Source organism: Xyrauchen texanus, chromosome 8 (assembly GCF_025860055.1).
Source record: "Xyrauchen texanus isolate HMW12.3.18 chromosome 8, RBS_HiC_50CHRs, whole genome shotgun sequence".
In the NCBI taxonomy this organism is placed as follows: domain Eukaryota; kingdom Metazoa; phylum Chordata; class Actinopteri; order Cypriniformes; family Catostomidae; genus Xyrauchen; species Xyrauchen texanus.
Window position 1 is genome coordinate 40,798,896 of NC_068283.1, and position 24,239 is coordinate 40,823,134.

At 44.8% G+C, this 24,239-nt stretch overlaps 1 protein-coding gene across 18 annotated transcripts in view; it reads left to right on the top strand.

Annotated features, from left to right (window-relative positions):
- The window catches only part of nfixb (nuclear factor I/Xb), a 231,448-nt gene that overhangs the window by 193,488 nt on the left and 13,721 nt on the right, over positions 1-24,239 (top strand). For 7 of the 18 annotated variants that reach the window (XM_052131251.1, XM_052131252.1, XM_052131253.1 and 4 more), the window contains 3 exons: positions 51-125; positions 16,921-17,049; positions 21,412-21,593. In XM_052131251.1, the coding sequence (XP_051987211.1) occupies positions 51-125; positions 16,921-17,049; positions 21,412-21,593 (386 nt within the window). The remainder of the gene's footprint in view (positions 1-50; positions 126-16,920; positions 17,050-21,411; positions 21,594-24,239) is intronic. The other 11 variants (XM_052131249.1, XM_052131264.1, XM_052131260.1 and 8 more) reach the window with 7 other exon arrangements.

The window sequence follows — 24,239 nt, forward strand, 5'->3', positions numbered from 1 at the left end:
TGTCTCTTTCATTGTTAACTGTATTCTTCTCCCCTGTTTGGGTTTTTCAGTGCAACACCATTTGGCCAGTATGCAGGAGAGGAAGATAAAACATGAAAACGATGGCGTGCAGTTTCCTTATCATGGTTAGACCACATTCCCCTCATACTATATCAATGTATATATACCTATACATGTGCCTCTATCTCTCTCTGTCTCCTGTCCATTCAAATTTCTCAACTGAACCACATTTCTCATCCAGTCTATCTGATTTACTGTTTCCTGGTATTAAGAGGTGGTGGGTGTTTTTCACATGTGAATGTGCTTTCATTTTGTTTTATACATCAGAAATCCTTTTGTAAGTCCATTGTCTGCAGTAGATTCTCACATAGGATCCCTCTGGACTGATGTGGAAGTCCAAATCCTGGATTTTCAACACAATTCCAAACGTAAACATACAAACATGGCTGTCGGGTTGCCATACAGCAGGCAATTTTTTTTTTTGCAATTTTATTTTGATAGGGTATTTTAAGTCTTTTTAGGGACTATAATACCAGGGGTGCTTCCATTATATGTGTGCAGAGGGATTTAAAGTCTGTGTGCAGAGGGATAGAAATTGACCTAATTTACTTTATTAAAGGTATATTTTGGGTTTGGCATAATTTTTGATTACATCAAAACATTATTTTGACTTATTTATTTAAAATAAAATAATAAAACAAAAACGGTTTCAGTAAGGCGCATGCAATGGAAATGAATGGGGCCTGTCCAGAAATATTGAAATACTAGGGCTGTCATTCTATTAAAATTTAAATGACATGACATGGCGATTAATTAATTGAATTAATCGCAATTAATCGCATATGTCATTATTTGTTGAGAAAGACCCATACATTTATATAATTAATATAAATAATACATAATAATTCAACATTTATAAATATAATATGTAGGGCCTATAATAAATATATAATATGGATTGAAATTCAGATTTAAATAAATAGCATTTTGATGAATAAAGCATTGATTAGACAATACAAAAAGTCGCTTAAGAACTAAATATATTGTTTGTTTTATTCTCATGTCATTGAACAATTTTACACTTTTCTCACCTTAGGCATTCTTGCGTTTTGTCTGCACTACTGACTTTGGTGTGATAAAATAGCCTAATAACCTTATCTGTGTGGAAAGTTATATATATACTTGGATTGCAGGTTTTCGTTATCATGACAACGAGGGTGTAATATTGGAAATAACTTTACATAAAAAAGGTTAGTTAGTGATTGTATCACACTTAAAGCATGTTAACATTTATAATGTCTTGTGGCTATACTTCTATTACTTTTGTGTATTTTAGTGTGTGTGGACTTTATAGTGAGCATGTCGCAATCTTTGCTTTTTTTTTCTAAATAAAGGAGTAAATTATTTTTTGTGATAACCAACATTATGCCACAAATGCTGTTAACATTCCTGGACAGAAAAAACTAAATGCTTTATAAGTTCATCAAAATGCCTTTATAAAATCTTGCTGATAGTTAACACATTAATCAGATGACGTTAAATAATGTTAACATAATAAAGGTTACGTTGATAATAGCAAATAACAATAGTTCCCCGTCTGTCGCTCACTTCGATGTTGTGTCGAAGAAGCGACACTAGGGGTCTCTCCTGAGAGCCTTGCGCATCTCTGAACTTGAGAAAAGGCCAATGAGAAATTGGCAGGCAGAATTTGCATGTCCCGCCCCCGGACATACGGGTATAAAGGGAGGGAAATGCGTCTGTTCATTCAGAAATTTTATTTGGAGCCGACCGGTTGTGTGAGCAGCGAGCTGCGAATCGTCCGGTGCTCCCCTCCAGGGCCAGTAGGATGACTGACAGACCGTTTCCGCCTTTCATGCCATGGCCCTCCTGCAAGTCCACCAGGCCAAGGCACTTAAAGATCTGCACTTGGGTAGTCCTGACCCCGACGTAATGCAGGAAATGCGTTCAGGGCCACGAAGGTCACAGTGCGGACACTCGGGCAGGCGATGACCGCCCTCGTGGCTCAGGAACGACATCTGTGGCTGAACCTGGTCGAGATTCGGGACGTGGACTAAGCACGCTTCCTTAACGCACCTGTCTCCTAGTTCAGTCTCTTCGGCGACACCGTCGAGGACTTCGCCCAGCAGTTCTCAGTGGTGAAGAAGCAGATGGAGGCCATCTCTTATATCATGCCCCGCCGCGAGGCGTCCTCCTGCGGCTTCCAGAAAACGTGCAGCTCTGCCTCAACCTGGGCCCAGCTCTCAGCCACATCGTCAAGCACCCCGCAGGAAGCGTACGCCCCCCCGTCTCACAAACACCCTCCAGGACCCGGAAGGCTCCCAAGCGTTACTGAGATGGACGACCCAGAGATCCAGACGTTTGCTCCGGAGCTGGTAAGCAGACCACTCTCTCCCATGGTGGAGGACCAGGATGAGAATCCACAGATCAGTTTGTTTTCTTTGCCGCAACCCGACATTCTCAATAAACGAGCAATTTCCTCTTTCTCTGGGTCAACTGGCCTGCAAATGCCATTCTCACGGCACCCAGGTGCCACATCAACAGTCCCGGCACATCGGACGTGGAACTCCCGCCACAAAACCCACGACTGTTTCCCCCCGGCCGTCCGGTTCTGACGAGTCTAGAGGACGCTTCCATGGGACCTCATCCTCAGTCACTAACCCTGCCGGGTGTGCAGAGCAAGGTAAGTGCTTTGAGTCCTCCCTCAGCACCAAAGCCTCGGGACGTGCTTTTGGCCTCCGACGCCGTATTACCTGCTCCGCCCTGCTGCGAAGCCCTGCCGGGTACGTAAAAAACAATCATCCCTTTAGTGCCCCTGTGTCAGCAGTGCACGTACACAGTTCAGCGCATGGCGTGATTAAAATTGGACCCCTAGTGTCGCTTCTTCGACACAACGTCGAAGTAAGCGACAGACGGGGAACTACAGTTCTTTGAAGGCCAAAGTACACTTTGTGAAATGTCTGAATGGTTGGATAGATAAAAACGTCTAGGTTACTGTTGTAATCTCCATTCCCTGATGGCGGGAACGAGACAATGTGTCCTCCCGGCCACGTCGCTAAACCGAGCCACTGTTACGGCCGAACCTCATTGTCGGCTACTCAGGCAAAATCCTGAATGAACAGACGCATTTCCCGCCCTTTATACCCATATGTCCGGGGGCGGGACATGCAAATTCTGTCTGCCAATTTCTCATTGGCCTTTTCTCAAGTTCAGAGATGCACGAGGCTCTCAAGCGAGACCCCTAGTGTTGCTTCTTCATCACATCGTCTCGTTCCCTTCATCAGTGAACGGAGGTTACAACAGTAACCTAGACGATTTTAATAAGAAGCTCTGACTCTGTTTTGGTTCGTAACTCCCACTTATCACATTTTAATTCATTCTTGATGGATAAAGTCCCGCCCTACGTTTTTTTTGTCTTTTTGAACGTCAATCACTTTAAAATATGTCACATTACCAAAGGAAAATTTGTGACAAATGCTGTTTTAGTTGACCTTAAATGTAATTAGCATTCTTCCAGTCAATCGGTTATTTATCTAGCATGAAAATTAGATATTAAACCTTTGAAAGCTGTGAGAGTCCACCTTCATCTAAAAACACACTCATTCACTTCTGCCAACATGTCATGGTAAACACACACACACACACACACACACACACACACACACACACACACAGAAGTTAATCCCACCAAATGGGTAAATCCCACCAAAAAATGCCTGCATGCTCAGGTGCTATTGATGTCATGGGAATGCACACAAACACACACACACACACACACACACACACACACACACACACACACACACACACACACACACTCATTTACACCCACCCCACCCCTCAGCACACACATACACAGTCTGGAGAGCAGCAGAACTCTGGCAGATGGTCCCTCCATGTGTCGAACAGCGATGGGAGCTACTGGGTTACAGAAGACATCTGTTATGTTGAAGGTGGTGGCGCTCAGAGTTTTTCTGTGTGTGAAGTGCGCTACGCTCCAAAGGTGATTCACTACCTGAATGAGGCTTTGGCAATGCTGCAAGGTGACGGTGTCATTTATCATTAAATCTGGTGCCTTCTTACACGAGCAGTCCGTGAACTCCCACTACATTCAGACACTGTATCCTTCACTTTTGCCCCGGGTGTCCGTGGATGCCATCTTCTCTGTCTTTTCATTCTGTTCTGTCTCTAACTCGTTCCTTCTGTTTAGAGTTTGGCATTACATCTGTGAGCATCTGTTTATGCCGATTTTGTTAATGGTAGACAACAGACACCGTAGTATCACTGTAAATTGATTTGTGCTTGGATTTGTGTCTTCCCATATGACCAATGGTAGATGGGGAAGTGTTCAGGAAACCTATCTGAGAACAGTTGTAGTGTGTGTAGTGTGAGGAAGTGATATTTGCATATTATTATTTTTTTGACAGGTCAAGGTTTGTTTGGCGGCTAACTTGTTAGAATGGTGAGACTAGAAAGTCACGGGAGCATTTGATTGGCTGCCAGTCTGTCTGAGTGTCGGCCTGGCACAAGACAGAGAAATAACACTTAACCAGTGATAATTCCACTTACACACATATTTACACATAGACTCACACATGCAGGCATGTGCTAACACAGGGAGAGTCAAATCATAGAAACTTGTATCAACTGTAACTTCAAAGGCTTTAGTGTGGTGACTGTTTTCAACCACTCACAGAGATGCATATGCTTAGATTAGTTCAATTGTGATTAGCCACCACCTCACATATCTAATTATGTTAGACTGTAATGAGACATGTTAGGCTATAGTTGTTGTTTGTAATTGCACACACAGTATTATATATATATATATATATATATATATATATATATATATATATATATATATATATATATATATTATTATTACATATTATTTTTTTAACAATATGGATATTATTATCTATTTTGTTTTCAGTATTACAGATGGTATTATCTTTTTGTTAGCAATTGTACATACAGTGTTATCTTTTTTTTATTTACACTAGTTCAGACTGTTTTCTTTTTTGTTTGTAATTTTACAGACATTATTTTCTTTTATGTTTGTAACTGTACAGAGCATTATATTTTTTGTTTTCTGTTTTTGTTTGCATTAGTACAGATAGTGTTTTCTGTTTTTGTTTGCAATTGCACGGACAATTTTTTGTTTGCTATAGTATGTAAAGTAGTATATTTTTGTTTGCATTAGTACAGATAGGATTATCTTTTTTGTTTGCAGAAGTATGGACAGTGTTATCTTTTTTGTTTGCAATAGTATGGACAGTGTTATCTTTGTCTGCAGAAATACGGACATTGTTGTCTTTTTTTGTTTGCAGTAGTATGGACAGTGCATTCTTTTTTTTCTTTTTTCAGTAGTATGGAGAGTGTTTTCTTTTTGTTGTTTGCAATAGTACAGACATTCTTTTCTGTTTTTGTTTGCAATTGCACAGACAATTTTTTGTTTGCAATAGTATGGACAGTGTTATCTTTGTCTGCAGAAATATGGACATTGTTGTTTTTTTTTTTGCAGTAGCATGTACAGTGTTTTCTGTTCTGTTTTGTTTGCAATAGTATGGACAGTGCATTCTTTTTTTTTCTTTTTTTCAGTAGTACGGAGAGTGTTTTCTTTTTGTTGTTTGCAATAGTACAGACAGTCTTTTCCTTTTGTTGTTTGCAATATTTCAGACAGTGTTTTCTGTATTTGTTTGCAATAGTACAGAAAGTGTTCACGCTGTACATAATTATGTCTTCTTTACGAAAATCATTAGACCTGTGTGTTTTGCTCTCCCATAGTCAATCATGATGCACAGTAGTGATTTATCTTTAGGGTTTGTGAGTGTTTGTTTTAAGCAAAAAGAAAAACAAACAAATGCCTTGTGATCTTCTCTAAATACAGTGTTAACTATTTTTTCCCCTGAACATTTTCAGAGATATTGTTGCTTTTAAAGCCTACTATGAAATCACATTACTTAAAAAGTCACCAATGAAGCATAATGTCTATTTCTGTACATCAAAAGCATAGTATAGTACAACAAAGGGAAAATTACATGTTTCTAATTTCCTCACCATTTTGTGAGTAATGATACACAATATATTTACACATTTGCACATGCAAACACACAAGTATGTTTGAAGAAAACACATTGTACATACTTTTTCATTTGTTTATAGATTGCATGTTAACAACATTTGAAAATATGCTGTAAATAGAGATATTTAAAGATATCATTTTAAAATCAACATTAGATTAGTTAAAGATTTCACATAACAATTATGTGGCTTCCTTACATGTCTCTGAACAGCCCTGTCTTTAAAATCTTAAATTGGGTGTTTAAATCACCACTTATTATAATAGTTTCCCTCAAAACCATCCACAAGATTGATTGTAAACTCCTTTTCCATTCCTTCCTGAGTCCTGACATGTTTGGCCATGTTTCTGGGTCACTGGGTGAGCTGGGCGTATTTTCAGCCCTCATGTTTTTGCCAAAGTAACTCGGGAAGTGCTCGACAGCTTAAGCTAGCAGCCCTGCGGACTCCATTTGACATTTATAAGATCAGGAGGACACATTAATGTGCTGTTATATATGACAAGACCAAACCAACACACACTTTTTCTTTTCATTTACCATAATTCCACCCTCATCATTCGCACATTTCGTTCCCTGCCTGTCCTCCTCTTTCTGGCATGAGGGTACTCTCCTGCCACTCGGAACATAACTGCATGTGTTTTACTCTTCAGTTTGTCCCTCAGGACTGTAAAAGTTGAGTGAAAACCTCAGATTTGTTTCTCCATGTGTAGTTTGTTTAGAGTTTCTTAATGTCAGACTTTGTATACACAGATTGCATTTACGGTTATTTACTTATTACACTATTTGATGGAATGTACAGTCCTTTTGGCAATACTAATGCGGTCATGTGGGAATATTGGAGTTTCTGTGATAGTTACTGTAATAGTGCCTGACTATATTTTGCAATTGTTTAGTCTATACATTATGGTGAAGCTCCTCTTCCCCTTCTGTCGCTCTCTCCACGTTGTGTCAGAGAAGCGACACTAGGGGTCTCTCTTGAGCGCCGATATTCACCTCTGGACTATGAAAAAAGGCCAATGAGAGTTGGCAACCAGTATTTGCATGTCCCGCCCCCAGACATACGGGTATTTAAGTGGCGCAAATACGGGAGTTCATTCAGAAATTTCTTTGGAGCCGATGGTCGTGTCTGCAACTGCTGCATACTACACACCGAGTTCCTGTCATCCCTCTGCTGCATAACTGTTGGATTCCACGGCGCACAACAGCGGCTTTCTCCTGTTTGCACGGCTGTGCATTCCTGCCCCTGGGCGCATCGACAAGTTTTTTCCCTAAAAGAGTGATTTTATTTAAAGAGTAATTTCCTCTAAAAGAGCAAAACACAGCGGCGTTGAACGTCCTTTTAAGGACACGTCTTTATAAAGATGCCCTTCCAACCCTGTGTTGTTTCTGGATGCGGTAGAGTGCTCTCCGCTTCCGACGGCCACAGGCGCTGTCTCGTGTGTATGGGTAGCGATCACACCGAGGCTGCATTTGTGGATGGTTCATGTTCTCACTGCGAGAACATGACCATGACAACGTTGCGGTCGCGGCTTGCTTACAACCGTGAGCAAGCCACTCCAGCCGCCCCTGTATTGCTCCTTCTTCCCACGGGATTGAGGATGATGCGGCTGGCGATGGAGGCGATTTGGGGATGGCTGCGGGTGCAGCTCCGCCGGGTATGCCCCCTCGGACCACCTGCGCCCCAGCACGCTCGTTGATTCCCGTCCGTGCTCGAGGCGGCGGCGACTCGCCTCACAGCCAGTCAGCCGACCCTTTTGCGATGGAAGCCGATGAGCTCGCCACGACATCGGAGGGCGCGGCATCTGATGCAGAGGACTCCCCTGGGCTGCCGCCTTCGGGCTTGCACGCCCAGGCTGAGGCTGACGCACAGATGTCCGACATGCTTTCCCGGGCAGCCAACAGCGTGGGCTTGGATTGGAACCCTCCATCCTCCCCACAGCCATCACGGCTGGATGACTGGTTCCTGGGGTCTGCGCGCCGCTCACAGCCTTGCCCCCCCGGTTCCATTTTTCTCGGAAGTGCATGACGAGCTCTCCACTCGTCACACCGCCACAGGCTCGTCCGCCCTCGCCACCCTTGACGGCGGAGCGCGCCACGGGTACGCGGCAATTCCCCAGGTGGATAGGGCGGTTGCGATCCATCTATGCCCCGGTACCCCTACCACCTGGCGAGGTCGCCCCTACTCCCTTCCCGGACCTGTAGAGCAACCTCCTCGCTGACAGCGAAGGCCTAGAGCGCCACCGGATGCGCCGCTTCCGCCCTGCATGCCATGGCTCTCCTGCAGGTCCACCAAGCCAAGGCACTTCGCAACATGCACGGGGGTGGCCCTGATCCCGACACGCTGCAGGAACTGCGCTCAGCGACCAACCTCGCCCCGAGAGCGACGAAGGTCACAGCGCAAGCGCTCGGGCAGGCGATGGCCACGCAGTGGTCCAGGAACGTCAACTGTGGCTGAACATGGTCGAGATGCGTGAAGCCGACAAGACTCACTTCCTCAACGCCCCTGTCTCCCAGTTCGGCCTCTTTGGCGACACCGTCGAGGACTTTGCCCAGCAGTTCTCCATGGTAAAGAAGCAGACGGAGGCCATCTCTCACATCATGCCTCGCCGCAAGCCTGCCGCCACGGCCCATGCCCCATCTGCTCGCCGAGGGCGTCCTCCTGCGGCCAGAAGACAAGCTCCTGCTCCGCCTCAACCCGGGCCCAGCTCTCAGCCCCAGCGTCGAGCAAACCGCGGGAAGCACACGCCCCCTGTCTCACGGACCCCCCTCGAGGACCCGGAAGGCTCCCAGGCGCTCCTGAGACATCGCACCCAGAGTCCAAGAAGTTAGCTCCGGAGGTGGTAAGACCGCTCCGTCCCCTAGTGGACGGCCGGGAGGAGAATCCTTTGTTTTTTCATTTGCCGCACCCCTTAACGTGGGCTGCGGTACCCAAATTCTCAATAAAAGAGCTATTTCCTTTGTCTCTGGGGCATATGGCCTGCAAATGCCGTTCTCACGGCACTCTGCTTTCAGGCCTCGACAGTCCCGGCTCCATGGACGCGGTGTCCCCGCCTTCAGCCCCACGACTGTTCCCCGGCCAGCCGGTTCAGACGAGTCCAGAGGACGCCAGCATCAGACCTCCTCCTCAGTCACGAACCCGCCCCCTGCCGGATGCACGGAGAAAGGTAAGTGCTTTGAGTTTATTCTCAGCACCAGAGCCTCGGGATGCCAAGTTGCTTCCCGACGCCACGTTACCTGTTCCGCACCGCTGCGAAGCCCCGCCGGGTACGTCCAAAAAACCCGTCCCTTTGGTGCCCCTAGCACGGAGTTTAGAGGCGTGGCTTTCACTGCCCAACCCGTCACGCTGGCTGCACCGGACCATTCGACTTGGTTACGCAATTCAGTTTGCCAGGTCTCCGCCCCCCTTCGTGGGCGTACATTTTTCCGCAGTACACGGCCAACATGCCCATTCCCTGCGCGAAGAAATCGCCTCCCTTCTATTAAAGGACGCGATAGAGCCTGTCCCTCCAACCGAAACGAAGAAGGGTTTCTACAGCCCTTACTTTGTTGTACCCAAGGAAGGCGGCGGCTTACGACCGATCTTGGAACTGCAAGTTTTCAATCGGACCTTGTCCAAACTCCCGTTCAAAATGCTCACCCAGAAACAAATTCTATCTGGCGTCCGGCATCTAGATTGGTTCGCAGTGGTAGACCTGAAGGACGCGTACTTCCACGTCTCAATTTGCCCTCGACATCGACCCTTCTTACGGTTCGCGTTCGACAGTCTGGCGTATCAGTACAAAGTCCTCCCCTTCGGCCTGTCTCTGTCCCCTCGCGTCTTCACGAAAGTCGCAGAGGCAGCTCTTGCCCCGCTCCGAGTAGCCGGCATATGCATACTCAATTACCTCGATGACTGGCTCATACTGGCTCACTCTCGAGAGTTACTATGCGCACACAGAGACCAGGTGCTCAGGCACCTCAGCCGTTTGGGGCTTCAGGTCAACTGGGAAAAGAGCAAGCTCTCCCCGGTCCAGAGCATCTCTTCTCTCAGTCTGGAGTTAGACTCAGTCTCAATGACAGCACGTCTCTCCAACGAGCGTGCTCAGTCAGTGCTGAAATGCCTCGCTTCCTTCAAGCCAGGCGCTGTGGTCCCGCTAAAACATTTCCAACAGCTCCTGGGGCATATGGCATCCTCCGCGGCGGCCGTGCCGCTGGGGTTGATGCATATGAGACCACTTCAGCACTGGCTCCGGACTCGAGTCCCGAGACGAGCATGGCGCCGCGGCACGCACAACGTAAAAGTTACCTCTGCCTGCCGCCAGACCTTCAAACCCTGGACAGACCTTTGCTTTCTAAGGGCTGGAGTACCCTTGCAGCAGGTGTCCCGACGCGTTCTGGTCACGACCGACGCCTCCAAATTGGGTTGGGGCGCCGTGTGCAATGGGCGCGAGGCCCGCTACGCTGGCACATCAACTGCCTAGAGCTGCTGGCTGTTTTTCTGGCCCTGCAGAAGGTTCTTCCGTTAATTCGGCACAAACACATCTTAGTCAGGACAGACAGCACCATGGTCGTAGCCTACATAAACCGCCAAGGCGGAGTACGCTCCCTCCACATGTCACAGCTCGCCCGTCATCTCCTCCTATGGAGTCAGCAGCGACTGGAGTCACTGCGCGCCACTCACATCCCCAGCAACCTCAATGTGATGGACAAAGACAAAGCTTGCCCGGCGGAGAGTGGAGACTCCACCCCCAGTCGGTCCAGCTGATTTGGGACCGGTTCGGCAAGGCCCAGGTAGACCTGTTTGCCTCCCAAGAATCCTCCACAGCTGGCCCACGGGGCTGCGCAAGTACGCATTTCCCCCAGTGAGCCTTCTTGCACAGGTGCTATGCAAGGTCAGGGAGGACGAGGAGCAAGTCACTCTGGTAGCCCCCTACTGGCCTACCCGGACTTGGTTTTTGGACCTCACACTCCTCACGACAGCCCCTCCCTGGCGGATTCCCCTGAGGAAGGACCTTCTTTCTCAGGGACGGGGCATGCTCTGGCACCCGCACCCAGACCTCTGGAACCTCCATGTCTGGCCCTTGGACGGGATGCGGAAGATTTAGCCGGCCTACCACCGACCGTCATAGATACAATCAATCAAGCCAGAGCCCCCTCTACCAGGCATCTCTACGCTCTAAAGTGGCATCTGTTCATGGACTGGTGTTCTTACCGAGCCGAAGACCCGCAGAAGTGCGCAGTTAGGTCAGTGCTCGTGTTTCTTCAGGAGAGGCTGGAAAGGAGGCTGTCCCCCTCCACCCTCAAGGTGTATGTCACCGCTATCGCGGCCCACCACGACACGGTAGACGGCAAGTCTCTTGGTAAGCATGACTTAATCGTCAGGTTCCTAAAAGGTGCCCGGAGGATAACTCCCTCCCGGCCTAACCTGTTCCCCTCCTGGGATCTCTCGGTCGTCCTTACGGGCCTCCAGAGACCCCCCTTCGAGCCGCTTGACTCAGCTGGACTCAGGGCCCTCTCTCTCAAGACTGCCCTGCTGATCGCGCTCGCTTCCATCAAGAGAGTCGGGGACCTGCATGCGTTCTCTGTTAGCGACGCTTGCCTGGAGTTTGGTCCGGCAGATACTTTCATGATCCTAAGACCGCGACCGGGCTATGTGCCCAAGGTTCCTACCACACCCTTCAGGGAATGGGTAGTGAACCTGCAAGCGCTGCCCCGGGAGGAGGCAGACCCAGCCCTTTCACTGCTGTGTCCAGTACGTGCTTTACGTATTTATCTGGACCGCACACAGAGCACCAGACGCTCTGAGCAGCTCTTCGTCTGCTTTGGGGGACAGCAGAAAGGGAATGCTGTCTCCAAGCAGAGACTCGTCCACTGGGTTGTCGACGCCATTTCCCTGGCTTATCACACCCAGGCCGTGCCCCCCCCTTGCGGGTCCAAGCTCACTCCACCAGGAGTGTTGTGTCCTCATGGGCACTGGCTAGGGGCACTGCCCTAGCAGACATTTGTAGAGCAGCGGGCTGGGCAACACCTAACACTTTTGCAAGATTCTACAATCTCCGAGTTGAGTCAGTATCGTCCCGTGTTCTCTCAGGTACCGAGCCCGTAGAACTCGGTGGCACGCCCACGATCTGACCAGGTGAATCGCTGCACCTAGCGCCCTTCCCCTAACCAGGGGAAACAGTGCGCCTTCATTCCCAGGAGATCTCAGGTTTGGGACACTGGTCGATTCCTCCCTAGCCCTCGTGGGTCGCAGTTCAGCGGAGGAACTCGCTGACCCAAGCCACTGCGGGTACCGTAAGCTACCCTGTACTGGTATAGGTGCTCCACAGGTAAGGCCTCCTTCGGACTCCCCTGTGTGTAACACCACGGTTCTGTCCCTCTTGCGAGCTGACTCCCGTGTTTCCCTTAGGCAGTCATGGCTGCCTCGGCTGCCGTGCTGTATGTTCCCCCTCTATAGGCTGGATCCACCACCGCACTGACTTTTCCACATAGGCCCTAAGTCAGGCCTCTGATGGTTTTGCCACTTAAACTTGCCTCCCTCTCGGGTAGGCGTGGCCTCCGCAGGGTCTTCTCCACCCTGAATAAGGGCTAAGACCCCTTCCCTCAATGCATGTAAGGGCCTGGCCTAAGTTGCTCTATGCGAGAAACATAGAGAGAAAAGAGGCCCGGCCAGGCTTGGCCCGCTCCCAGGTTGGCGGCCAGCACCTTGTTCCCCTCCAGGGTAACGATAAGGAATCCTGATGGCTTAAATGGGGCATTGGGGAAGGGTACGTGCAGCCTGATACAGTTGGTCGTCCTGCACGTAAGAATACCTGCTTGCTCCTGTATCAGCAGTTCACGTACACGGCTCAGCACGTGGCGCTTTTATAAGTGGACCCCTAGTGTCGCTTCTCTGACACAACGTGGAGAGAGCGACAGAAGGGGAACGTCTAGGTTACGTATGTAACCTCCGTTCCCTGATGGAGGGAACGAGACGTTGTGTCTCCCCTGCCACGTTGCTGAGCCGAGCCACTGTTGTGGCCGGACCATTTCTGGCTCCTCAGAAAAATCCTGAATGAACTCCCGTATTTGCGCCGCTTAAATACCCGTATGTCCGGGGGCGGGACATGCAAATACTGGTTGCCAACTCTCATTGGCCTTTTTTCATAGTTCAGAGGTGAATATCGGCGCTCAAGAGAGACCCCTAGTGTCGCTTCTCTGACACAACGTCTCGTTCCCTCCATCAGGGTACGGAGGTTACATACGTAACCTAGACGTTTATGGTGTAAAACTACTGATTTATTTTGAAAATATAACTTGTTACCTTTTAGCTTTGGACCTAAAGAACAAAAATCGATTGTTATGGATTTAATAGAATGTGGATATTTTTTTTTATTTTATAATTTTATATATTATGTATAATTTTATATAATTTTATCTTTAATCCTCAGAGACCCAACGTAGCAGAATTGCAAAAAATTTTAAAAGCAGTTAAATAAAACAAATAATTTTTTTTTATAAATGTCAGCATGCTAAAGTCACACAAAATGTAATATGTAAAAATGAGTAATGTAAAGTATGGTTAAAAATCCCCTTCTGTCACTCACTTGACGTTGTGTCAATGTAGTGACTCTAGGGGTCGCTCTTGAGAGCCCCGAACACCTCTATCTTTTGATAAAATGGAATTTGCATGCCACTCCCCCAGACATACGGGTATAAAAGGAGAAGGACTGCCCACTCTCATTCAAGATGAGATTCAAGATTTATAAAGATGCCTTTCCATCTTTGTGTGATTCCTAGATGCTGTCGTATCTTGGCCACGGGTGCTACCTCACATGTTTGGACAACGATCACACTAAGGCATCGTTTGTGGATGGTTCATTTTCTCATTGCGAGAATATGGCCATGACAATGTTGCGATTGCGGCTTTCCTTCTTCCGAAGTGGGAAAGCCACTCTAGCTTCCCCCCGCGCTGTGCCTTGTACCCACGGGTATGAGGCCGGCCTGGCTGGCGCTGGGGGCAATTTGGAGACTTCAATGGGCGCAGTCTTGCCGGGTAATTCCCTGCGGACCTCCCGTTCCCCGGCATTCTCGTTTGCTCCCATCCGGTTCCAAAATGAGACTAGCCTGCCTCATGGCCAGCTTGACGTCTCTTTCAGGGCATGCGAGCAGGATAAGTCTTCGATTGCTGCATCGGAGAGTGCACTGGCGATGTCGTATACTGAGGACTCTATTGGGCTGCCACCTTCGGGTCTGCCCGCCCAGTCTGAGTCTGACGCAGTGTTGACCGCCATGTTTGCCCGGGCTGCCACAAGTATCAGGTTGGACTGGAACCCTCCACACTTCAGTGAGAGCTCGCGGCTTGATGATTGGTTCCTGGGATCAGGGCGTCACTCACGGGCACGCCCCCCGCCCCCCACCCTTTCCATTCCTCCCATACATGCACAACGAACTGATAAGTTAGCGGGGGCACCTTTCGCTACCCGAAACCGATTTCCGAGTCCGTCCGCTCTCAGTACCCTCAATGGCGGATCGGTCCACGGGTACACAGAGGTCCCTCAGGTGGATAAGGTGGTTGTGCTGCAAAATTCCGCCACCTGGCGGGATCGTCTGCCACTTCCTTTCAGAGCCTGTAGGACTACGTCGTCTCTGTCGACCAAAGCCTACAGTGCCTCTGGAAAGGCTGCCTCCGCCCTGCATGCCATGGACCTCCTGCAGATACACTAGGCCAAGGCACTAAAAGAACTGCACATGGGTAGTCCTGATCCCGTTGTGCTGCAGGAGCTGTCCTCCGGGCGACGAAGGTCATGGTGCGAGAACTCGGGCAGGTGATGTCCACTTTGGTGGTCCAGGAGTGCCACCTGTGGCTGAATCTGGTCGAGATGAGCACGCTTTCTCAACATGCCCATCTCCCAGATTTTTAGCGATGCCATTGAGGACTTCGCCCAGCAGTTCTCGTGGTGAAGAAGCAGATGGAGGCCATCCAGCACATCTTGCCCCGGTGCGGCTCAAGATAATGCACCCTGTCTTCTCGCCAAGGACGTCCCATTTGTCAGTGTAAGACCAGTCAGCAGAGAGTGGAGACTCCACCCCCAGGTGGTTCAGCTGATTTGGAGTTGATTCGGCAAAGCACAGATAGACCTATTCGCTTCCCGGGAATCCTCCCACTGTCCGCTCTGGTATTCCAAAATATGCGCTCCCCCAATTAGCCTACTTGCACAGACCATGTGCAAGGTCAGGGAGGATGAGGAACAAGTCACCATTGTGGCCCCATATTTGCCCACCCAAGGTTTGGTTCTCGGACCTCACGCTCCTCGCGACAGCAACTCCCTGGCAGATTCCCCTGAGAAAGGACCTTCTTTCTCAGGGATGGGGCACCTTCTGGCACTCACGCCCAGACCTCTGGAACCTCCATGTCTGGCCCTTGGATGGGACATGGAAGACCTAAGTGGCCTACTACCAACAGTTGTAGACACGATCACTCACAGACAAAATGGCCCTTGGGCAGGGCCCTCTCTGCCCCCAGCCACCGTGTTTGTAGAGCTCTGCCCTGTGGCATGCATTGCCTCTGGACGGAGAGCCCCCGGCATGACGTACCCCGCTTCTGGGCGGTAGAGCTACTCCGTCACTCGGCGGATTGCTGCGGCACTCCCCTCGGTGGACAGCAGTGTCGAGGACTTTGCGACGGGCATGCTTCCTCCTTCCCGAGTTTTGGCACCAGTGTAAAGGGGTTAAGGGAATGGAGGAGGCGAGAACTGGCTTAACAATTTAAATAATATTTAATTAAATAAAAACATACAGGGCAGCAGCCCATAATTCTCTCTCTCTCAAACTGTTGTCATTGGCCGCCTTTATCCCTCGCGCGCCCCATAAGGCTGATTGGGGACCGGGCGTGAGTCATTCCGGCCCGGCCCGGCCCCGCCCGCCAACAATTACACAATTCAATTTGATTACATTTTGTTATAAAAATTAAATGCGTAAATCTTAAAAATAGGCTAAATTAGTTTCTGGAGTGTAAACACATTTTACCATACAATACTCATTATCATAACACATCAGAAAGTTTACTTTTACCATTTACATTTTTTTTTCAATTATGAATATCATTACCATAACACTGACTGTATTGCTTAAAAACAGCAAAAATGAAAGGCAGAACCAAGACAGTACTACTATGATGTATAAATACTTTACGGTAATTGAAATAATAAATAAAAAAAATTACAAATAAATAACATGCCATTAAAGTGAATATCATAGTGATCATTTGTTGCAGTAATGAGAATTGAGGAGTAAAATGTTTGTAACTGTTATGAAAATAATGTGACAATGTTAAATATAATTTCTTATTTGTTTCTTTTGATTTTGGACTAAACTATGACCAGGACATGGAAGAGGTTTAATGAGAATCACCTTTTGACACAATACTCTTGTCTTTGAGATTTGGTGAAACAGACAGGCAGACAGACAGATCATTGTGGGATGGTTTACCATGGCCTCTCCCATCTGTTTTTCTCATTTTGCATAGAGACCCTTCCTGACCCTATCCAAGCCCTATCCCGACCCTATCCCATTCTTTCCTGCACTCCACTGCTTTAAAACAAAGCTCGCACTCTGGACCTGGCTGACTGGCTTCTCTATACTTTCCAAAGAAAAAAAGAAAAAAAAACAAGATACAACAAAGCCAAGCAGTGTCTTATTTGTAGATTACAACAATTTGTTGATAAGATTCTAAGTAAAATTTTAGCACTTTAGAAGCAAAGATAAGATATTTTTTAGACAAAGATTAATAAGCAAAACCGTGTTTGATTAAATCCACATCTCTGTTCTGCCATTTTGTTGATCCCATTTTTACCAGGGCTCTCGTCGCCTGGTTCTCTTAAGAAGCCGGGGAAATTCGATTTCAGCGCTCTGTCCGGCTATACGAGGTCTGCCCGCATGCCGTTCACCCATCACCCGCTGCCCATGCTGGCAGGTGTGAGACCAGGTGAGAGTTCAGAGACCCCCCATCTCCCTCCCTTCCAGTCCCTGATCCCTCAAGCCCCCTCGCAGGTGTAGCGCTTGGTGGGGTTGGATGTGGTGACTTTTGGGGAGAGCCGAGGCTGTGTTTTCACAATGGTTGGTTGGGTGAAGGCACTTATGTTTGGGCATTTGTCATACGTCCTACTCCCCACCCTTTTTTTCTCCTGTATTGAGGCCAATTTAGCTTTTTGTCTGTCTGTTTGTCAGTGTGATTGGTTGGTGATTGGTCTCTCCATTTTCTCGACTTCATTTTTTTCCTTATTAGAATTATTAAAAATGTCATTGGAAATTATAAAACATTTCTTCTTGTTATCAATATGAAATAGTTGCACTGCTTCTGAAACAACTTTCCTTTTCTGCTGATATCATCGAGGCCACATGGGCTGTTGGATAGGGTTAATTAACATGAACTAATGGTTTTAGTTAAGTCCTGCCCTCCATTTTATGTTTTTGAATATGGAGTTAAAACAGTATCAAAACATACAACAAACGCACACTGCAGTCCAACCTGCTTCACTTGAATGTTGCACATTACGATAGTAAAATAGGTTGTTTCATGTTGATTTTAAAGACAGAGGCACAATAAGCCTTTTACAAGATGTAGACTGTTATATCTAATTTATATAGATTAATCTATAACTCTTCCATGTTCCTCTTTGGCCAGTGCTGGAGGATTCTGCAGTTAGAACAACTTGGGTTTACAGGAAAATAGAGGCTTTTAAAGGTGAAAAAGCAATCACTGACATACAATATTCATCCCTATTTTTATCCTCACTTCACGTGGTTATTTTGATTAGTATATCAATGAAGCGAGGGCAAGCATAGAAAAATGCAACTATATGGGAATGTACAGTACATATATATATATATATATATATATATATATATATATATATCATACTTCAGCTGTTGAGTATATAGACTATACAAAGCTTAATTTGGTAAAAACTTAAATATAGATCATTGTAACAGCACCATGTCTACGTAATTTCAAAATAAGAGTCCCTAAAGAAATACGTGTATTTCGGCTTGTTCGAAGTCCTAAATTATGCTCCAGATCTGGTAATTATTTGGATTATTAGGATTATTTATTTATATTCGACTCTTGTAGCCTCTATGTCTGTGAACCTCATAGAAAGGAAAGGATTTGAAGCTTTTTTTTAACAATCTATAAATCAATCACTTATCAGCCTTTTCCATAACTTTAGTTATCGGTATCAGCAAAATACACTATAGGTTGGCCTCTATTACAAAGAACACATGCATCCTTCAAGTGGAGTCAGAAATATCGTAATTACGTGTTCCAAGCACATGAATAGTCAAGCCAAGTCCTATTTACCAGTGGGAAACTCTCAGTTTAACTCCTGGCCCGAGGACATAAAATCTTGATGGAAAGCCAAAATTATTTAAATTGTAGTGCTTAATTCAAATCAGGGACTAAAAACGATTCACTGAACGAAAACTGAAAACGAACGAAATATTTCGCAGAACATAATTGAAAACTGGAAAAAATTGATTTTCAATTGTTCCAGTGTGAAAACGATATTTTTAAGTGCTGGTAACCGGTTATAATGGGTTAATACCAAAGGCCAAAGGGTTTATTACAGTACATGTTTTGGAAATACACCACTTCATGTTGCCCGAAAAAATGGAACATGTGCTTTGATCCCGAAGGAAACTGCTGCATCACACTTTTCTTTGCCTAATTGACCGTTGTGGATGTTGCATTCCTTGAATGAAGACCTTTATAATAACCATGTATAATTACTGCAGTACATACTGTATACATGCACAACTAATTCAGGTACAAGGAAAATATTAATAGAGGTAAAAATTACATTACTCAGTTGTTTCCAAGTCTTCACTGAATTATTGTTTGATATGAGCATTAATACAGGCTTTGACTGAGAAGCAGATCTGTAAATAAAGTTATACTTAAATGTTAACGAACTGCTTGTAATTATTTCTATGCTGATAAATCCATCACACCACACAGTTTGCTTATTTTGTGAGGCAGGTGTCTTATTTTGGGCTTTCTTTCCAGACCAGGTTGCTTGTTTCTCTTGCAAGATCTGGCAACACTGCAATTGGTACTTCACCCACCCCTTCGTGCATTTCTGTCATTTTAAAAAGAACGTTATTTTCCGTTCTTTTATTTTATTCTAACCGGTTACCTTTTGGAAAGAAGGCTGTGGAACATCTGAACTGGTGCGAAAAAATACAGTTTTTGCTCAGAATGAACCAAAATACAAAACATTTTGTTTTTAGTCCCTCAATGCTAATGATTCACATAGGCCTATTTACAGTACTTGTGATTATTCACCAGTACAATAGAAAAAGAAGCTTTTCCCATTGTTTATTGTGTGTTTGTTTTAGATTGGCTTCTTCTGTATTTGTTTCTGACTTGAATGCGTGACATGTTGTGGTAACGAATGCCCGACACGGACGCTGAAGCTTCCCAGGTGCACTTGAAGGCAGCAATAGTTATCAAATCTCCTTTAATCCTGCACATCAACTATGTTATTAGAAATCTCTGTTAATGTTCCAATGTCTTTACCACAAACAAGGAAACTGCAAAACAGCAGCAAATTCTCAGTGGGTTTTGTAGATCTACGTCAAGATATGTTCACAACCCATAGAGACCTCTTCATCTGCATTCAAATGTTCTACCACTAAGCTATATCCCTTAACCTTTAGGATATGCTGAAAGATTGCAGGTTTATCTTAATTATCTTCTTTCTTTGCATTTGCTCTTTCTTGTTTTGAGGTGCTGCCAGTTTGCTTGCGTAGTGTCATACATTTGGAAGAAGATGTGGCCTTATGCTATGCCATGCCCTGCTGTTGTATGCCAATGTGTTGTTTTGTCTTAAGGTTGTGTTTAGAGCTATTGTTGTGCAGCTACTCCAAGAAGGAGGAGATCTTTGGTGGCACTAGTTTGTAGCGCCATTTGCCGCCTTAAGGCCTTGGCTCCATCCCATTCCCTAATGGGATTAAAGACTGGATGATGAAAGAGTAAATGCAATGGAGGAAGAGAAGGGAATAGCAGTCTGGATTGCAGCAAGGGTGAAAAGCAGGGCTTTGGCTGGGAGTGTCTGGGTTACAGAAAATCTCTTGAAGTTGGCAGACTGTCCCCGGCAGCTGGGGGCCCCGCTTGGCTTGAGGAAAAAGAGCTCACCCCCTCCTCTCGCCAATCAAGAGATGGACTTAATGTTACTCTCAATTGCTAGCATTTGTGGCATGATGTTGATTACCACAAAAAAGAATTTCAACTTGATTTTTGCTTCTTCTTTTAAGTAATCGAGCGACGAGGTGAAATAATTTTTTGTAGTAATTTACATCATGCCACAAGTGCTGTCGATTGAGCTTAACTTGCATTGAACCCGCAACATTCCTTTAATGCAAATGAGAATGCATCATTGCATTGATACCTTGCTTTAATAGAGCCTTTGTATCAATATTTTTTATTTATTTATTTATTTATGTGTGCATACATACCATTCCCTGCAGTTCAATTAAGAAAACATCAGAATAAACTCTGAAAACTGCATTTACATTTTTTAATTATGGCCCAATAATTAGAAATGTTGGACATATGGACATATCGCAATTTGCAGTGTATTGTAAGTTAGCGATACCAACACCTAGTTGGCGTAGTCGCCCACATATACACTTTTGTCATAATCGCCACATGTATTTCACATGTATTGTTTTTATGAAAAGATACCTGTAATTGCTACAGACTACAACCCAAATGCTAACCCTTATCCTAAAAAAAATATATTTAAACATAATTGTTACCTTTGAATACATCGGCATAGTGAGCTTTTGTCAAATGTATCCAACTTATGGAGACGGTTTTGTAAACCTTCTAAAAGATGAAGTATACTTCCATTTTTTTATGTGCCGAGTGGCCTGGATGCAAATTTTGTCATCAGCACAATACGCACGGACTGTACTCGCACAGCCCAGTTTTTCAAGACACGCGGACAGACCAAGTCTTTACGCATCAATGGCGCATTCGCCTGCTGTTGACTGTGCTACAAGAGCTGTTGTAGTCCGCATATGTCAAATGTGTTCATATGGGCTCGCGATCAATTAAGTGAACTTTGAAATGCTACAACACTCGATCATGTGCAAAATGGAAGGCACGTGTAGAAACTAGCCTAAACACTCTCATACACACAATTTTACTAAACCGATTTACAAAACGATCATCTCATGTCATCCATTGAATCAATGTCAGCTTTCTTGGCCTCATTACTAATATACTAGAGCTACTTTTATAATCTACATATCACTAACCTCTTTCTCTCTATCTCTCTCCCAGTAGCAGGAAGTCCCCGTGCCTCAGCTTCATCTCTTCACTTCCCCTCGCCCTCCATCATTCAGCAGTCCAGCCCGTATTTCACTCACCCCACGATCAGATACCACCACCACCCGGGCCAGGACCCGCTCAAGGAGTTTGTGCAGTTTGTGTGTGCTGACGGATCAGGACAGGCTAGCGGCCAGGTAAGAGTAAGTGGCATCATACAGGTGGTGATGATCTGACACTCTGGGGTCAGTTTCTCCTGTCTGCTCTGCCAGAACAGTTTGGCTGATTCCGATCTCATGACAATTGCATGACTGTGCAACGTTTTTGCAAAATGATAGTACGTCGCTCCTTACCGCAGCAGTTCCAAAGTGAAATGCCTACTGTGTGGCGCTAAAGCAACGTTTTTAAGGCTAATGCTCAATTGAGATTTATATCAGAAAAAAACTGCTTCCCTACCCTAAACCTTAAGCCTAAGCCTGTCATAAAAATCGAATATGACATGAAAAAATGCAATTGCTGAAGCAAAATCGTAATTTTTTGCTTCTTCGACACTTTCAACTCACGTATCAACTCGCAGGTTTTTGAGGATTTTACGCCCGCTCCTTTGCATCAGTTGAGCTAGTGCGAAATTTGATCACGCTTGAGCAAGCTTGTAAATATAGTTATGTATTGCAAACATTAAAATGTATCACCTTACAAGTCATGCGCTTACAAGTCAACTAATAATCTGCCATTTTACTCGTGATCCGTGTAAAAGGGAATTAAAGTCACTGTTGTTGTAGCGCCTCTAGTGTTGAAACTGCAGCGATGCAACAATCATTTTGCAGAAATGTAGGTACCTGTACAATCACGTTGTTCAATGCAAACAGGTACTGTAGATTTGATCTAGATTTGTTTTTACTCCTGAATTTAACCAGTGATTATATTTGTGAAAAATAAAAATCAGAAATAGCAATAATCATTCTTAGCGCTGGGTGAAAATATAGCTTATCAGATAAAACTTGATTTTAATTTGAATGATCTCAATATCAATTCTTAAATCCCAAGACAATCCTTTACTCTCTGCGCAGAGGTCCTTTAACTGCGTGTTGAGAGTAAAAGTTTGGTTTGGCTCATAACATGTGTCCAAAGGTGAGATCCACGCAATCCATTCTTCATTGAATACATTTTTTGTAATGACCTTTCTGTTCTTTACAGTCAGTTGTTGATCAAAAACAACAAAAATTGAAACATTGTATTCTAATCACACATAGCACAGATGCCGTAAAGAAACCGTGCGACTGTACTTTCGTTTAGCGCTCAACCAAAACACTTCTGTGTGACGCTCACTGAACTGCCGCTTTTCTTAAAGAGACAGTACCGTTTTAGCACGTGTTCCACAAATCAATATTAACACTTGGAAATTTAAATTATGAATGTAAACAATAAACATGTAACAATATATAAATTGGCCAATTGATATTCACTGATGGAATACGTGGAGTTTGTACATTTTTAAAAAGCTCAAATTTGACAGTAGTAATATTTCCATAATGTACCAAAACATGCAAATCGATTGCCTTAAAAAATCTAAGTAAACGTACTTATTTAGCTCAAGTATACTGAACTTATTTTTTTAAGTAACGTTATCTAGTTACAAGTAAACTATGATTAAAGAATCATTGTTTTTATTTCATTATTTAAAGCATTATGGCATGTCTTGTACAGTTTAATGGAAATAATAACTGGTATCTCGGTTAGCCATATGGCACATTTGATTCTCCTCAGTGTGCTCGCTCCACACAGCAACAATTTTCTACTTGATTATTTTGAGTTAGTAGTACTCGAAGCCAAAGTTTAAAAAATGGTATATTTGAGTTATGATTAAAAAATTTGACATATCAAGTACTGTTTAATTAGGACCACTTAAATGTTTTTATTAATGACAACTTTAGGGTTTAGAGAGTAACGGTAACTTAATTAATGCTAGTAAGAATAGTAAACATTAAGCTTAAGTTATTTTATTTTTTACACTTTGAGATAACTATTAGTATTTACAGTGCATGCTGTATGTCAGGAAATTGGACATTAAATATACCCAAATTAATCTGAATCAAATCGAATTGGGAAATCTGTATCAATACCAAGCCCTGATCATTATGTATTATGCAAAAGTTGTGTCAGCATTATATACAGTCAGATTACATAGGGTGTGTTGCAATTGGCTTACCACAATACTACTTATATAGTACTCATTTTGCAGTATGTATACTGTGAACAGGATGCAGATTTTCTGTATGCATTGAATGCCCTCACATAAAACCGAATTATTCTTTGGGCTTTACATGGACTGACCTACAACTAATGTTATCAACTATTTTATTTCTGTTCAAACTTCTTGTAATATTGCTTGTTCAGAGCTTACCACTGTGAAGACAGCAAACAAGGTAACAATAAAGCATATTGGTAGCAAGCAGCCACAAACTTGACACAACTTTGAAAAAAATGGATGTTTGAGTTCTTCTTCACTGCAAAACTAACATTTATCTATGTTATGTCTCTCGGTACCTCTTTAACGTGAAACAAGAGCCTTGTGTGATTCCTTTGTTGTAGTAATTGTAAACTGTCCTTTCAATGACAACAAATGTGTCCATTACTTGTCCTTGACACCAACTTCTTAGTCATTGTTATGTTGTCTTGTGCTTGTCTTGACAATCTTGAGTCAATCTCTCCTTCTCCTTCCACCTTTAAATTAAAAGCCCCCTACACAACATCTGGAGACTTCGCATTTCAGCGTTGCACACATCCCCTCCTCACTTCAGCTTGAGCCATTTTCAACATCTTGAAAGTTTTTTTTTTCTTCA